An 18,249-nucleotide genomic window follows, 5' to 3' on the forward strand; every position below is an offset into this window, starting at 1 on the left:
ACCAGCTACTATGTTCCAGAAAACCAACAAGGGTATTAAATAATTACTTGTCACATACTATAATAATCTGAATACCATGATCTATTATTATGCAAATACAATCAATATACTGTTAGAAGCCTTGTCTCTTTTCTTCTCGGAAGCACAGCAACCTTGGTTCATGCACACTCACAGAGCTTCAACATTTCATTCAGAAAAAACACGAGCAGTACAATTTATAACCACTCAAGTTCTACTATTGAACAGCTAGTAGAAGAGCTCTCAGATTATACACATTTTGGACACACGTTTTTCTTATGCAGCCTCTGCACAGCGATACAACTGACAGCTCTATATTCAGACATCTCACTGTAACACATTCACAACTTCACTTCCTCATTTCTCTCCGGTTTCTTATTTTCTGCTGGTTTCTCCTCTGCCAGCAGAATTCCCTTGAGGAGTCCCACCGCGGTTCTGTAATAAGGCTCTTTTTTAAAAAATGAAAGAGGGAGACTTGACATTTCTTCATTATAGGAGGTATACTGAAGAACTTGGCTTTTCCAACTCTGGGAAAACAAGTCAGGCGTTTAACGAGCCAGCGGCTCCAGATGTGATGACTGCAGGCTTTAGGGAATATGACTCCGACTCAAGTTTCTGACACCCCAATCTTTCAGACATGAACTAGATCTTTGTAACTTCACCTAGCGGTTAATATGTCAGACACTTGCACTACTTGGAAGCACTACTTAACTTCAGTGACAGGGGACACCACAGCACAACAGCTGAACATCCCTCAGTGAATGCTTCCTAGAGTGACTTCCTGATCTTCCAACGAAAAAAAGAAAAACTACCCGATGACTGGGATTTTATGAACATTGTCATTTAAACATCTCTTTTGAGACACTTCTAGTCTCTACAAGCAAGAAGCCGTGGCCTAATTTATGTGTTTTTAAGTGCGTGATGGTTTAACGTGGGAAAATGAAGAAATAAAAGACTAATAAATATCAGAATTGTTATTTTATTAAATAAGAATCATTACTAATATTTCACTGTAAAATAAGAGTATAAGACTTTTTATAGTGAAATTACAATAGTGATAAACCTATTTTTAATACAATAAAAAAATAAATATAATAAAAAGATTAATATTTATACATAAAATTAAATATTTTTATCAGTAAAATAAATGAATAAATAAATATATAAATAAAGTGCAATCATAATAGCTTTATTTGCTATTGCAAGCATGCATGATGACACTTAACTCACATAGCAATAAAGAAATATAGCGAGGTCAATTCAAGTTCAAGTTCAGTCAAAAGCCTTGGAGGCATAATTTTGATTGCCACAGAAAATTCCTCAGCTTCTTTGAAAACAGCCAATGCAATACACAACAAGACGACATTTTTTTTAATGCACAGTTATTTGCAAACTCATTTTACTTCCACAATCCGACGTATTTCCAAGTGTAACAGTTATAATTCAATAAGGAAAAAATGTGGGACGAGTCAAATCAAATATCACAAAAGGCCAGTCCATACCAGAATGGAGACAGATTGATTACATGTTTATTAAAACACTGTCTCAATAGCTATTTGACTGTTGGTTAACGTTATCCAATGACGCCAACAGCAAAGAAAATTAATTCAGAAGAAGAGCATGTTTTGATTAAAGATTACAAAGGCTAACTATTTTGCTTTGGAATAATTAATCAGCAACAAGAGGACCATGAATCTTGCATGTCTTGGTGACTAAGTCATCAGACTTACTATACCATACACAGAGACCTAGTAAAAATGACCATGACATAAAACAAATGAACAATAAAGCTGTAAAGCAACATTCCAGTGGTCAGTAGAGCCCATCTCACATCTGAAAACTACACCCCGGCCTTCCTCTTTGTACACAGTGTCGTTTACAACATCCCCAGAGGCACATTTCCCCTCCTCGGTTTCCTAACCGTGGGTCTAATTGATGTGTGAGGAAGAAAACGCAAGTCTGCCAGATCAACCGCATTCAGGAGTCCCAGCGAGGGGGTCCGGGAGCCAAATGCAAAGTTTTATACGCTTATAATATCAGACAGCAGAGAGACGCCAAACCATGGTTTTTCCATGGAATGGATGGAAAACTTTCCCAGCGTCCGGGGATTACAGATTGATTGCATGTATGTGTGCATCCATGTATATGTCATGTGAGGTTTAAACAGTCATTTCAGTTCCTGCTCCATTAGAGGAACATTGCATCATCATGACTGATGTCAACTTAGATGAATGTCATTCAGCATGTGTTTCCGAGTAAATGTGCTTTAGTTTCACTAGTTACTCCTTTGGGTTTTTTTTTATCTGCCTCTGATGACTCTCAAATGGGACCAAAAAGAACATTTTGGGAAGCTGGAAAAACTTTCTCAGGAAACCCGAGATGACATCATTTATCACACATGCCCACATGCAAACTCATATATATTCCAGTTTTTGACCAACAATTAAAGTCCTTCAAGTTGTGTAGCACTTAGAAACACACTATGAAAAAAGTACAAACCAGCTTTCTTGGAGTACCATGTAAAACCGTGGTATAAAGACAAAAAAAAAAAGAAATTATTACTTCAAACAAAAACCTAAATCAAAAACAAAAAATACAAAAATCCCATTTAAGACAAACATGCATAATAAAAAAAATATATTTCAAATACATGCTGTTCTTTTGCACTTTCTATTCATGTTTCTTAAGCAGCAAATCATCATATTAGAATGATTTCTGAAGGATCGTGTGTAATGATGCTGAAAATTCACCACTGCATCACAGAAATAAATTAGATTTTTAAATATATTCAAATAGAAAACAGTTCTTTTCATTATTTCACAATATCACTATTTTTTGCTGTATTTCCAGTCTTGGTGAGCAGACCCCACACTTATGCACTGTAGTGCATATTAAAAAACTATTTCTTGAAGTACATTTGAACATATAGTTTAAAACAGCATTTATATGGATGATTATGTATTACCATCATTGCACCATGGTACGGGCAAAGTACTAAAGGGGCATTGTGCGATTTCTTACCCTCGCAGATTCTGTCAAGTCTTTGTCGTTTGACCTTGTGTTTGTCAATCAAAGCCATGGCAGCTCTGTTCTCCTCGTCTGCTGTTCACTGAGCTTAGCAACAGGAAACTACAGCCCCCAGAATCCTCCAGTGGGCATAACGCCACCTTACACCTGCACAGAAAAACACAGTCCAGATGAAACCAGAGGACAACTGACAAAATGACATGATTTTAGCCGCTAGAGGGAGCCATCACGATACTATTCAAATAAGAATGAGCTTCAGGCATTCATTTGACTGGAGAAACTACAGGATGAATCAGTTTTACTAGTTTTAAAAGACAACAAACTGCATTAGTAATAAATTTAACTTACATATTAATATTCATAAAACGTTAGACTATGATGTTATTAACGGGGTTCGTGAAACCATGCTCATATTTATGGACAGAGACTTTATGTACACTTCTATTAAAAGTCTGGGGTTGGCAAAACTTGTTCTCTTATGATCACCAAAGATGCATTTATTTGATCAAAATACTGTACAAATAATAATATTGTGAAATATTGTTACAATTTAAGAAACTTTTCTATTTGAATATATTTTTTAAATCAAATCTATTCCTGTGATTCAAAACGGAATTTTCAGCATCATCACTCCTGTCTTCAGTGTCACATGATCTTCAGAAATCCTTCTAATAATTTACTGATCAAGAAACATTTCTTAAAGAAACTGGTATTGTTTATGTTTGTGCTGCTTAATATTTTTGGGGAAACTGTTATACATTTTCTTTCAGGATTCTTTGATAAGTTCAAAGTTCAAAAGAACAGAATTTATTTGAAATGAAAATCTTTTATGACATTATAAATCATTTTACTGTCACGTTTGATCAATTTTATGCATCACAGCTAAATAAAAAAAGTAAAATTTTGAGTTTTTTTTATTTTTTATAAACAATCACCTATGATACCTTAGCAACACTCACAGAATGCCTTGGCAAGCAATCACAATTAATGGCCAAAGATTTGCAAGATTTGCAAACACAAAAAAAAAATACTGGCATAAAAATATTGATTATACGACCGTGGATACATCAGCAAAATAGTTAACATGAGAAATACATGTAATTTTCAGTTTTCTTTAGATGAATCATGCCCAAAAAAGGGTCAATTTTCATGCTGTATTTCATTTGGACTAGACTTTAGTTGTCTGGAGTCTGTAACTTCAAACTAATAAGATTGTATTGTGTTTTGCTGACCCTTTGAGGGTGTTTTTAAATCAGAAGAGGTCTGCAGAGAGCTGTCAGTCTCCCTCAATCAGAGCGGCAGCAGACTCTGAGCTGAGAAAGAGTGCCCTCTCACTCATCCTGAAACTGATCAGAGCGCACACACACACACACACACACACAAACACTCCGACATTCTACAAAAACATGACTCAATTTCAACCATCCTCCTGAAGGATTCATTTCGACCCTCCAGACAGGAAAGGACCATGAGAGAAATGCATGATGGATCTTTTTATAAAGGCTCTTTCATAATAGATCATTTTCGATTAAAAAAGGCATCCTGCATTTCTCAGTCCTCATCCTAATGATCACTTCCTCCCATTCCATCTTTTCCCCATCTTTCTTTCAATGACCACATTAAATGTACAAGCAATTTCTGTGCCATTCTTTGCATTACCTTGACCTTGTCCTCGGTTGTCAGTGATTTTTCTGCACAAACAAAACCTCAACACATTCTCTCACACACACACACACACACACACACACACACACACACACACGGTTTACTATCCTTGCGAGACTCTCCATAGGTGTAATGTTCTTTCTACTGTACAAACTGTATATTATAATACACACACTAACCACACAGAAAACTTTCTGTATTTTTACATTCTCAAAAAAAAAAAAAAAAAAAACTTTATTCTATATTATTTATAAGCTTGTTTCCCCATGGGGACCTCAACTTAGGTCCCCAAAGTGACATGAGTCCCCATGAGTCAGTGTGTATTCAGTTTTAAGTCCCCACCGGGATAGGAAAAAACACACACACACACACAACACACACTCTGTTTTCCAAAGCACTGTGGGTCACAGGGTCAGCAAAGACTCAGTTTTTTCCATCTGAATGCTGGGTAAGATCTGGCCTGTAAGGCAGCAACAATAGCCGGAGCATGAATATGCACGCACTGGCGTTTGAGTCACAGGAGGAGGTGAAAACAAGACATCTCTCCTCTCTCCAGCTCTTTAACAGCTTATTAGAGTCCAACAGCTATCTGGCATCTGGAGAGGAAATGAAGCCGTCACTAGACTTTTATACTTACCACTCATATTTAAAGGGATAGTTCACCCAAAAATGAAAATCCTGTCATCATTTGCTCACCCTCGAGTTCCAAACCTTTAGGATTAAACCTGTATGAATAACAACAACAACAACAACAAAGACATTTGGTAACCAAACAGTTGCTTTTTTTTCATACTATGATTGTCAATGGCTACCAGAAACTGGTTACCAAAATTCTTTAGGATATCTTTTCACATTCAACAAAAGAAAGAAATGTATATACTTTTGGAAAAACATGAGGGTAAGTCACTTTAAGGAAATCTGAGTGGTGCTATGATGCTAATGTGGCCTTCAGGTCATTGTTAGGTGGTTGCTAGGGTGTGCTTCTTGTTGCTAGGTGGTTGTTTAACTGGGTTGAAAAGCCCAAATCATTATTTTGGCAGTCTAATGTCCCAAAACTTAAAATGTTTTCCTAAATGTCCTATTCCAATGGACATGATGTAATTTATTTACATGGTATTCTTTTGAAATACTATATGCACTACTTTCAAAAGTCTGGGGTCAGAAAGAGTTTTTATATTTTTATTTTATTTTTATTAATACTTTTATTCACCAAGTATGCATTAAATTAAAAATGACGGTAAATACATTTAGAATGTTATAAAAGTATTTTATTTTTTAAATAAATGCTGTTCTTTGAACCTTCTTTTTATCAAAGAATTCTGAAAAAAAAAAAAAAAAATTAAGTACCACACAACATTTTCAAAATTGATGATAGTAAAAAAATGTTTTTTGAACAGCAAATAAGCATATTACAATGATTTCTGAAGGATCATGTGACACTGAAGACTGCGTAATGATGCTGAAAATACAGCTTTGCATCACAGGAATAAAATACATTAAAAAATATATTAACAAGTGTAATAATATTTAATAATATTACCGTATTTACTGTATTTTATATCAAAAATATTTTGACACCATCATCACTGTTAATCAATAATTGTATTGCCATTTCATATCATTACCACCAAAGACAAAATAAACTATGTGACTGTTCTGCTAACTAGACAACACACAAACACAATATTATTTCCATACAGAAAGAGACAAATGCTCTAATAATTAACCAAGGCAACCATCACTTCCTGTGACCTGTACTGTTATACTGTTAAGGTCAGAGGGAGGAACGACACAAACCTGCCACAAAAACACTGAGCCAAGACTTGAAAGAAGATTCAACCCTAATAAAAGAAAGCTCGGACGATTAGATGATTAGATGAATATTAGCAGAAATAGTGTTTTATGTAATTCTATTTAATTTACCAACAATACTGATCTAAAGAGCTGCTCAGATCATAATAAGAGGGTATAGTTTGAGATGTAAATCTCGTGGCAGTTCATGCAGCAGCACTAGAAGAGAGAAAACACCTTTCAGAGGCATAAAGACATCAGCTGTATCCACTTCACAGACTCGTGTTTCTAAAAGCACTCCTTCACACAAAATAAATGACATCTGCTCCATTCACAAACCTGCTGCTTTGATTCAGCCGCACCTGTATGTGTGTGTGTGTGTGTGTGAGTGTTATGACAGCCGCAGCACTCTCTGTGATTGATGTTTGCATGTTTCGTTCCTCATGTTTATCCTGTACAATAGACACATTTACACTGACCTCACTTCATCTTAATATTCACTGAGAGTTATGCAAAACCGAGCTGTTATGGGAATGATTTGATTAAACGCTGCTTTGATACTCCACTCTCTCAGCGTCAAACTCTTCCGCTCACTTCTCAATCGCATGAAAACTGTGATGCCCAGCTCATATTTCAGCATAATAAACAAACAAATAACAGTAGACTGATGAAAAAAAATAAGATGGAAAAAAAATATAAATCAATACATTTGCATAATAGTTCAAATTCCCTAACGGTCCTAAAATATGCGATTTCCCCTATAGGATTCTGTGATGAAATATAAGCTGGTCTTTACTTTACCAGATTAATGCATTTATTCTTTTATCACTTGAAATAAAAATCCTGACCAAAACGGTCTGTGAATTTCAGACTCTCTCGAGATGTTTCGGTCTTTAATAGCTCTGGAGCATTTTGTCGAGGTGGCATTTTAAATATGCAGATCATTTCCTGCATATTTCTTTGTGGCATTGAATAAGTTCAAGCAATCACAACTGTTTTTTCCAGAGACCTTTAGAAATGCCAGCGCTCATCAAAGCAGCTTCCTGTAACGCACACACAGAAAGGAGATGGGTTTTAAATCAACTTCAGCAAAGTGTGTGTGAAACACACTAGAAGGTTATCTGAGGAGATGCTGAAAGAGTTAAGAGGAACAGAGAGAACGCTCACAATGTGTCACTGTTAAAGTGTGATAAAAGATCAAGCGTCATGTGTGCCGTTTTAAACACTGTTTTGCAGACCCCAGAGTTTTGAAACCATTTATGAACGCTTGACCTATACTGGCTAGTTCATAATCATATCACCTAACAAATCACTTTCTGTTTGAGTCATATATCTCACTTTCTATCTCTTTAATATCTCTACGGTTTCCTCTAAATTAAATGGTTTTCTCCCCTAGTCTCTTTCAGACTCTAGTGCTTTCTCAAAATGTGCGCATATTACGAAGATTCCAAAGCCAGAGAGCTCAATATGAACTCAAATATTTCTCATCTAATTCTTCCAGCAAACGATCTGAGCTATGTTTATATACTTCAAAATATACAAACATGTATTTTAAAAACATATGACAATTAATAAACAATTAACCCTTAAGACCTGTATGACAAATGATAGGTGTGTTGGACATAAGCTAATATCAAAAATCAAAAACATCAAAGTCAAAAAAGAAAAAAAAGTGAGAGAGAGAGAGAGAGAGAGAGAGAGAGAGAGAGGTGGTCTGGTGAAGGTCATGGGATCAAGATGTTGCTGAATATATTTTTATTCATTTTGCAAGCTGGGATAGTGTAGAGGATTTTTATTCCTTTTATTTATTTTTGTATATATGTTAAAATATTTGCAGGTATAATTTTACATAAAATATAAACAGTTTTAAGTAGATAAATAGTTTCAGTTACTCATATTTTATACTATATTTTAGATAATTTTCATATAATGTCAGTGTAATTTTTTTTCCATATATAAGATAAAATGTTATATAAAATAAATATATGCTAAAATATTTTACATAAATACATTTTATACATATATATATATATATATACATACACACATTGACAATGGCCCAAAATATATTTATGTAAAATATTTGTAGCATATATTTATTTTAACATAACACTTTTTTCATTTACCCAGCAAGATGTATAATAAGATTCCTTCAAAGTACATAAGCACAAGGATTAAGCCAAATATATTTTATTAGGCTATGCTGATTCCAAAAAGTATTTCTCATATATTTGACATATTTATTGCTGTATAAGCTCAGACATGTCTCCATAGAGTTTCGGAGATGCCAACAATTTCTCAAACTGTATTCAGGGATGCCAAGATGGCAAAGTCTGCATTTAAAAATCAGAGATCTCAATATGCACTGAAAGGAGAGAAGCGTTTAGGAAAACTGAGCCATTATTTCTACATTTATGTAGCGTTCAGCTTTAAATGAAACTTAATTGAAAGCTCACTAAAGTCTTTTGAGCAACAAAAGAGCAACATCAACAAAATGTTCCCATGTGCTCTCTCTCGGGGACAGAAACATCCTTGTGCAACATCAGTAACACTTGATCTTACTCCCACACATCTGTATCTTCAAATGCGTTTTCATTTCTCATTCTCAGTCATATCGCTCATTTTCTTCCTCTCGGTGTAGGACAGAAACCTCTATATATACACGTCACAAACACACCACAATACATCACAACATGCAAACAGCATTCATAATATGACTCCACAAATGGCATGTGAATAGCTGGGTGATGGCTGTATTGATCTGTGATAGTCACAGCTATGAGCGAAGCACTTTGCCCCGAGCCCTTGCCTCGCTGACCCCTTCACAACACGCTGAACTCAATGACCCTGCTTTGACTCTCACTCTTGGAGGCCAACTTTAATAACCTGCTCACATCACCTCCTACAGCGCAACGTGATTTCAGCTCAGGGGTTGATACTGAACATTCATCCGCAATTTCAGACACTTTGGACATTTTCCTCCCATCCGAACACTGACTCAAAGGACATCGGCTCTAGCCTGAAAGAGCATGGGGTTATTTATAATGCCCTTACCTGTCAGAGATGCTCCCAAAAAAAGGGTTAAAGATCCATGAGAACAATTTAGCTGCACATTCATATAAGTTGACAAAATCAATATTGGAAACAGAAATAAATATTGTTAATTTCTTTTCCAATTTAAACCATATTTATAAGTATCATCCGCATTATAGAAGCAGAGCTTAAGTCTTTCATATTTAACTGTGTGCTTTTTTCAAATTTGAATTTGAAAAACTTAAAATAACTGATACACATTACCAGTTGATTAATACATCACATTAATACATTATGACCAGTTTTTAATAAAATGTCTGAAATGGTATGTTTAAATATGAAAATCAAGCATAATGCAATTCAATATGCACTCATTTGCATATTTTTACACTGGATGAAGCCAGTATTTAAAATTCTTGTTTTATTTCCAAGACACATATCGTTCTTGTTATCAGTCTCCTGATATAAATAACAGTGCAATCAAATAAATACTTAAATTTTTAAAAACTAAATAAATAAATAAAAACTGGTTGTTACCTTTAACTGGTCTGAAATAAAGACATGTTACGGAAGCTAAATAGCTCAAAATTGACCGGTGAATGGAAAAATGGTTTTCTTTGTAGTGTATTGCTTTAAAAGTTGTACTACTTTTAACTTGAGCTGCAAGTTTTTAGCATCATGTGAAAAACGCTGCAAAAGATGTGTGATGCAAGTGCAAAAGTCAACAATAGAAACACATCTGTCAAGTGCTTCTTTACACACACACACACACACACACACACAAAGACAATTGATAGACCATTTCTGCATTTAAAAACGTGAGCAGTAGGATAAAAATATCATCTTTGCATGCAATTTGTATTTTTTTCTTCTTTTAACTTGCCCCAGTGATATAAAAGCTCTATGCTCATGTGAAGAGATGCTTTAAAAGACATGAGATGAGAGCATAATGGCCAAATTCATCTGGTGCATGTGTATATATGTATACATTCACACAAAGCAGTTTTGCTTTTGAAAAATTAAATAATAAAGAGAGAAAGTGCAATAATAAAAGAGAGAAAGTATAAGGTCTAGTGATTAAAAAACCAACAACAACAACAAAAAAAAAAAACAATAGAAATGTTGCACAATGCATTTTGTGCAGGCAGCACCTAAGTATTTATAAATATAATGCATATTAAAACTCTGAAACATCCAGAACCAACTTCTGTACTGGTACAAGACAAAGATTATGAACTTTGAATATTCAAATGAAAATGAACTTTCCAAACTCGATTACAGCATTATCTTTTTTCTAATAATTTATCTTCAGTGTACACACATCTATTACTCATCAAAAGTCTGAGCACATGCATCGAAACACTAATGAAGATTTTGGAAATGTATGTGTTTTTTACAGAGATTCTTTTTAAACACTATGGAGTATTCAGCTCTGTTATCATCATTACATCTTTACCAGTATTGGCCAAAATGTATATGGGTTTAACACAAACAGAATCTTAATCAATGTCACCTAGTGCACACAGTAAAAGCAACCCTGTTAAATAAACCAAAGTATCTTTTTAAAGGTATATCTAATTCTGCATGGGTAGATTTTGAATTTTACACCAAAGGTTAGCACCCTTGTCAAGCACATGAAGGATCTCATGCCTGTATGAAAGCAACAGGAAGCATAGCCTGGAGCATTTCCTTCACAACCGATTCTGGCAGGAGAAAGAGTGTGAGATCATTTATGACTGGGCAACACAAAACAGAAGGTTCACTGACATCTACAGCAACAACCACGCAAAACTAGACTAGAAAACTATGTTTTCCTGCATTATTCCATTACTTTTCCAACACTTTATAAATGTACTCTTTAATAGAAAAGAAGAGGATCTAGTGATTTGAATTGAAGACATTTGAGCTTGAATCTCATTGCATTCTGAATGACAGCCAGACACATCCCTGAGCCACGAGCAGTCAACGAAATAAAGGTTGAATTCTGCAGCTCTAGGGCCGATGCCATGTTCCAATTTCATACCAATTACCTTCCTATCAGGCACCGTCAGACATCCTTTCAGTTCTCAACTGTTCAAAAATCAGCAGAATACTACACTAGAATGAATATATGCAGGAGAGGCCATAATAGTGTGTGTTAAACAAGGTATTAAACTGAGGAGAAATCATTAATATTCATCTTCTCTGTACCGCTCAAGTGAGCGTCGCTCTTTAAAATTCACGCTACACTCATCCAGGCGCTCGAAAACAAACAGATTTCACTTCTGTGCTCTCTCAACATTCCTGGCCTCAACACAACTGTAAAAAGAGTTGCACTGGATGTTCATTGTGTTATCACTGCCTCTGGGAAAGAACACGCTCACATGTAAAAGACAAAACTAAAGGCTGGAAAACACACAGCTCAGCACATCCACCACCAAACAACTCCATACTCCTGAGCCAATGAATGCAAGCCACATGAAATAAAGATGAATTAAAGACTATTATATGATCTGCACACTACCGTTCAAAAGCTTGGGGTCAGTAAGATTTTTTTAAGAAATTAATTATTCAGTGAGGATATGTTAAATTGATCAAAAGTGACATGAAAGTACATAACACAGCTGTTATAATAAAATTATATTTCAAATAAATGCTGTTCTTTTGAACTTTTCATTCATCAAAGATTTCGGAAAAATATGAAACACAACTGTTTTTAATATTGATAGTAAAAAATAATGTTTTTTTTTCTGAGCAGCAAATCAGCATATTAGAATGATTTTTGAAGGATCACATAATAGAGTAATGATTCTGAAAATCACATTTTATAAATATAAATATAAATATAAATATGGTGAGCAAAATACTTTTTCAGAAACATTACAGAATTTACAGACCCCACACTTTTGAATGATAATGTGTGCAAACAAAAATATTGATTGAAAGTTTGTATGCTGAATTTTCCAGTACATCATATGTTATTTTTTTGTTTCTTGACTCTATGAATCATGACTTTTATAAGTTTCAGAAAACAGGTCTAACTGTTGCACATCACTTTCAGTAAATGTAAAATATACGGTGGAACACATGAAATCCTACTATTGGCAAACCTTATAAAAGAAAACTTCTTCTATGAGATTTTATTTTTCTTCATAATTGAAGTCTTCAGGTCAACGTTTCATTTCGCACCATAAATCCCTACACCATCAGGTCACCATCAAACCAAAGAGTGATATATGATGAAATACAAAACTGAGAAATAAGTGGCTTAAATAATCAGACAACATTATATATATTTTATGAATTTGTTTAAAAATAGTAACAAGTACCTGTAAGTAAATAAATAAATATTTATAACCCTTATAGCTGTGCATAATTTGAACAACAAAATAAATAGGCTTATCACCTTTAAAAAGGAAAGAGAAAATACATCTGTTGTTGAATAACTGTATGGTATTTTGGAGCAAATCCACCTGTCACTTATGGCAAGCCTTTATGCTCAAACCATAAACAAAACCACGAAAGGAACAGAAAGATAAATCAGAATACATTTAATCTGTTGAACCTATTAGTGGTTGTTGAGGTAAATACTTAATTTATTAATAATACTTTATAACTATTTTATTTCAAAGTTTTTGGGGACATTCCTGTTCAAGAAAATTTTTGTGCAGGGTTATCCCTTGATTTTCAGATTTAAAACCACTTGAGAACCGCTTATCCAAGCAACTTATAAATGAATGCACACCTGAAGAACAGGATGCCATTAATATTAAAGAAGCCCTTTGCATTTTCCTGTCTGACTCTAATAAATGTCTTCCTGTTTCGTATGCTGCCATGTACACTATGATTCAATGTGTGATGTGTGAGTGCTCAGGGGCGAGCGAGCGAGAGAGAGAGAGAGAGAGAGAGAGAGAGAGAGAGGGAGAATTCTCAGCGGGAAACATAATGGACGTGTTAGAAATCAAGGTCTCCAGTGGTCAAACCCACACATGCTAACTACTGAGAGTACATAACTGCTTATGAGTAACACTATGCATTATTAACATATGCATTGCATCCAGCAAGGTCTGCTTCGCATTTGATAGTTTTTGGAGTTAAGCTTGGAAAAGTAACATTTTTTTTCAGGCCCAAGCACCTCCTTGAAAGGGCCCTTGACAAAGCCCTTAGAAACAGCAGATGTCCTGGTAGAGAACATCTGTACACACCCCCTCTCCTCCAGCAAAGACAAAGGGGCATCACACACACACTTACACACACACACACTTCTTAATATCTTGTTTTAAATCTTCAAAAAACATCACTAATCCTTAAAAAACGTGTATGAAATAAGTTCAGCAAACAGACTAAACTTTTAAACTACATAAAAATAGAGGTTGTTGACTTGGCCGAAACCTTATTTAGGAAACTGATTATACAGTTATCAACTAAATATTACATTCATGTTGACTCTGATTGTCCATGTACTAACACAGTGCCCTTAAAATACATGCAACATTAAGCTAATGCTATCAGTAAATACGGAACACATCAACAGAGTTTTAATAAAGCTGTTTTATACATTGTTGCAACACCTGATCAAACGGAAACAATGTATCCAAATCCAGAAGAATCAGCCGATACAATGTAGCAATGGATCAAAGAGCCAATGTAACAACCAAAGACGTTCCATTCCAACTCTTTCAGTCGCCGAGTGGCTCAAGATGTCCTCGGATATTAGAAACACAGCGAAAAGCCCACCCATCCCCTCCATGTCGCAGGCGAATAAACGCACGCATGGACGGACACACCGCGCAACACCAGCCGCGGTTCCTCAAACCAACAACCGGCGAGTAGTCCACATCTTCTATCTTACCTGGACAAACGTCTTTATGTATGAGTATATCGGGTTCATATATGCATTAAGAAACAATCCGCTACTTAAATACACGTAGAAGCGTTCATGATTAACGACTCACCTTTAAAATGCTACAGAACTTAATCCAGCGTATCCCAAAACTGAATGTCTGATGGTGATGTTTGGCTTTAGGTGATTGAAATAACTTACAGATGTGACTCAGTTTGGTTCAGAGCGCAAGAAGGTGGTTTACTGGGTTTAGGAAAAAAAGAGGAGGTGATCCGGAGATTATGGTGCACTACGTTTCATCTTTTCCCCGCTTGCAAGGATTGAGATGTCTCTGTTTTCCTTTTCTTTTTTCTCTATCTTTTTTTAAAGAGGCGGGTCTTTGGGTTGAGCCGACCAATAGCGGCGCGGTTAGCGCGGGGTCACGCCCACATCGAGTGCGTTAGCACTGGTCAGTTTGACCACAGTAGGCCTGCGGAACACTAGGCGTTGATTGCTGTCACAGAGAAGTCGAAATTCTCTCATGTTTGACCCCTGGGGTTGATTTTCAGTTTTTTTTTGTTACTTTTTTGAGATCTAATTTTTTCATAAAATAGTGTTTGTCTTCCTTAATGTAAAATTTAACTTGACTTCAGTTCAGTTGAATTTGACTAATAAGGTTGTTTACTATACAATTAATTAAAATCACCAAAACTATGCTATGATATCATGTTTAACTAGAATATAATATTTTTAACCATTTATGTTTAGTCTCAGACCATAGAGATAAATCCTTCATAAGGTTAATTTAATAAAAAAATTCAGTTCATATCTGAGAGAAGTGATGATGATTAAAGATTTTTGTAATAATTTTGTCTGATTAGAGATCATTTTTTTAATATGAAAATTAATGCACTTTTTGTCCGTTTTTTTATGTAAACATTCAGTATTCATAAATGGCAAATCAGTTTTTTTTTTTCACATCATTCAGGTGGAGGTAAATTAATATTTTAAAATCTGAGTAGTTCATTGTAACTACAGGTCAGACATAACAGATCTTTACAAGACACCATTTTGAGTAGCCAATAAAAACACTTTAACTTATTAACAATAAATACTGACAATAAATCAAATAATAATAAAAAAAATACAGTGATATTGAAAAAAAATATGTAAGCAAAGCTGGATAATAAAACGTGCTTGTGTTATTGATGCATATATTTTATCCAGTCTTTCTCTTTTCGAACTTCCAAATGCACCTCATAATAAGCATGAAAATATTACATTTTTAAAGAAACATTTTTGTAGGCACACACACACTTATACAACCGAATTCAGCACTTTTACATTCTGCCACTGTAGGAACAAAATGCTTATTTAAGATTAATTTTTCTCTTAATGTTAGTCTTTGACTATTTGCTGTGCAGTATCTGCTTATAGACTGATTTGTCTGTCAAGAACTATGACACTTTCACAGAAACTAAATATAATTCACAACATATTATTTGTATGACTTGTGTCCCCTGGGAAGGAAGCAAATTGACTGTATGGTGTGTGTGTGTGTGTGTGTGTGTATATATATATATATATATATATATATATATATATATATATATATATATATATATATATATATATATATATATATATATATATATATATATATATATATATATATAATATTTCCTTACTGCATGACCTCAAGTGAATGGTGTTTATTAAATGTATAACTTAATTTATGGACTGTAGAAAAGCACTTGTATATAGAGATTCATACTTAGGGAAAAAATATTTTTTATTTAAACCATATGGAACAATATTAATTGTTTAATTTGTTAAAAACAAAATTTGAGGCCTAAAATTGCCCTAATGAAATCAGATCATCTCACGTAAAATGTCACTGTCGCTCCCAGTTTTTAACCCTGGGTATGAATATGAAAATATGCAGAAAAGTATAACCCTTGCAGGGTTTAGGAATGTACAGTGTGAATCATTAGTGTAACCAGGGTCATTTTTGTTTAACACCATTGTACCAGGTTTCCCGGATAAAACGTTCTCAAACGTTCTCATAGAGAGGTTTTATAAGTTATGAACAAACACATTCTTCCAGTGTGAATCTTAATAGTTCATGATATGTATTATTTCTGAAACATTTTAGTTGGACATTCAACTAACTTTTTATTATACATTAAGAGAACATTCAGAAGTAACATTCCCATAATTTTTTTAAAATTATAAAATGGAATGTTACGATTTTGAATTAAACATTCTTAAAACCATTTTATTAGCTGGGTTCTCAATTGCTTGTTAAATTGACTTGAAATGGTGACTTTATTGGCTTAACTTAATGTTTGTGATTCTGAAAGAATCTGTTTCAATCAGGTAGCTTGATCAAATGGTCATAAAATGAATCATTTTATTGAACCGGTGCAGCACTGAATCTGTGTTGTAGCATCAGCTCCGACTGATCTATTCACAATGATGCACTTTACGCCTGGATGTGAGTAATCTTTAACAATGTCTTATTCTAATTCAACAGCCCTCTCCACCTCATTTGAATGAATATTTCATCGCAATGAAGGTTTATTCTGCTGTTGCACGGGTCTCCTGCAGCCATTTCTCAAGGTTAGTCAGAGTTATCACAGGGCCAAGCTGAAAAACAAGGATGTGAGGCTGAGAGGCAACAGTGATCTCACAAATAACAGCATCAAGGAAAACATGCTGTTTAGAAAACATAACTGAATTGTGCCCAATGAATTATAATGACTGGAAATCAAAGGTAAATTTTAGACTGCAGATCACACATGTATCTTATAAGTGCGGACTGAATTCATTTCTGCATTACAAAGAAGCATTTGTTTACACTTGTCTGAAAAAAAAAGCTAATTACAGTGTTAAGATGCATTCATTATTTCATCAGTGGAGAACAGTATGAGCTAAATAATTTGTCTTGACCTCTCGTGTAAAACATGCCAGACTGTTTCATTAATTCATTATCTGGCAATATTAATTATAATGAAGCCAGTGAAATGAAGTGATTAGCATGGAATGACCTTAAGTTAAGGCTCTTAATACAGAAATGATTTCGGGTGATTAATCTACTCTATTAACTCGTAATGCATTCTAATGTTCTAATGTACCTTGACATCGGACCATCTTTAACATAGATCCTTGTCATTAAAACATTAGTTGGCATAGAATCCTGACAGGTTTGTTTAAATGGAAATGTAACAATCTAGTGAAAACTTTCCTTTTTGAAACTCATTTTATTTTTTAACAGAACTCAAATGCTTGTTGGTGTGTCAGGGCCTTTTAAAGCGCAGTGCAATAAAAGATGAATCATGAGATGCAATTCTTTGATCTCCGCAAGGTTATTATGCATTCAGAAAATCCATCAGCTTGTGTCCTGCAATTTATTTTTCAATGAGAATTGCAATGAGCTTTCAATAAACTGTCAGCGCAGATACAAATAATATCAAGATCAATTTTTTCATTTGAAGAAGAAATAAACAAAGACTATCAGCTGAACCTGCACCAGAGTAAGTCAGACAATATTAAGAGGACAGACAATGTTAAGAGAATTCTTTGTGCCATCACCATGGCAACATGCTTATCATTCATGAATAGGTTATGAAAGAAATGCAATGTGCAAAACTTCATTACCATTAAAGAAATAAATACCTAATTACTAGATGTCATTTTCTTGGACTGCATTTCAAAATGTGGGTTAAACAAAGAGAGTGATTCCTCTCTGTGACTCTTCCCTTGGTTCTTGCTATCTGGACGTGTTGTTAAAGGAAATCTGGAGAGCACAGAGGATTCTCCTGGCTGCTCTTTTCCAGGTGTGCACAGACTGTAATCCAGCTGCCGTTTCAAATGCAGCACCTGCTCGAATAAGATGGCAATCTCACAGTCCC

At 34.6% G+C, this 18,249-nt stretch overlaps 1 protein-coding gene across 2 annotated transcripts in view; it reads right to left on the minus strand.

The window, feature by feature from the left end:
• LOC113060894 (C-terminal-binding protein 2-like) overlaps positions 1 to 14,701 on the minus strand; it is a 41,176-nt gene extending 26,475 nt beyond the window's left edge. Inside the window, exons 1-2 of one of the 2 annotated variants that reach the window (XM_026230149.1) lie at positions 14,469 to 14,701; positions 3,040 to 3,192 (exon numbers count right to left, since the gene is read on the minus strand). In XM_026230149.1, the coding sequence (XP_026085934.1) occupies positions 3,040 to 3,097 (58 nt within the window). In that variant the 5' untranslated portion in view covers positions 3,098 to 3,192; positions 14,469 to 14,701. The remainder of the gene's footprint in view (positions 1 to 3,039; positions 3,193 to 14,468) is intronic. The other variant, XM_026230150.1, reaches the window with a different exon arrangement.
• Between the last annotated feature and the right edge of the window lie 3,548 nt (positions 14,702 to 18,249).

This window comes from Carassius auratus, chromosome 42, assembly GCF_003368295.1.
Source record: "Carassius auratus strain Wakin chromosome 42, ASM336829v1, whole genome shotgun sequence".
Classification (NCBI taxonomy): Eukaryota; Metazoa; Chordata; class Actinopteri; order Cypriniformes; family Cyprinidae; genus Carassius; species Carassius auratus.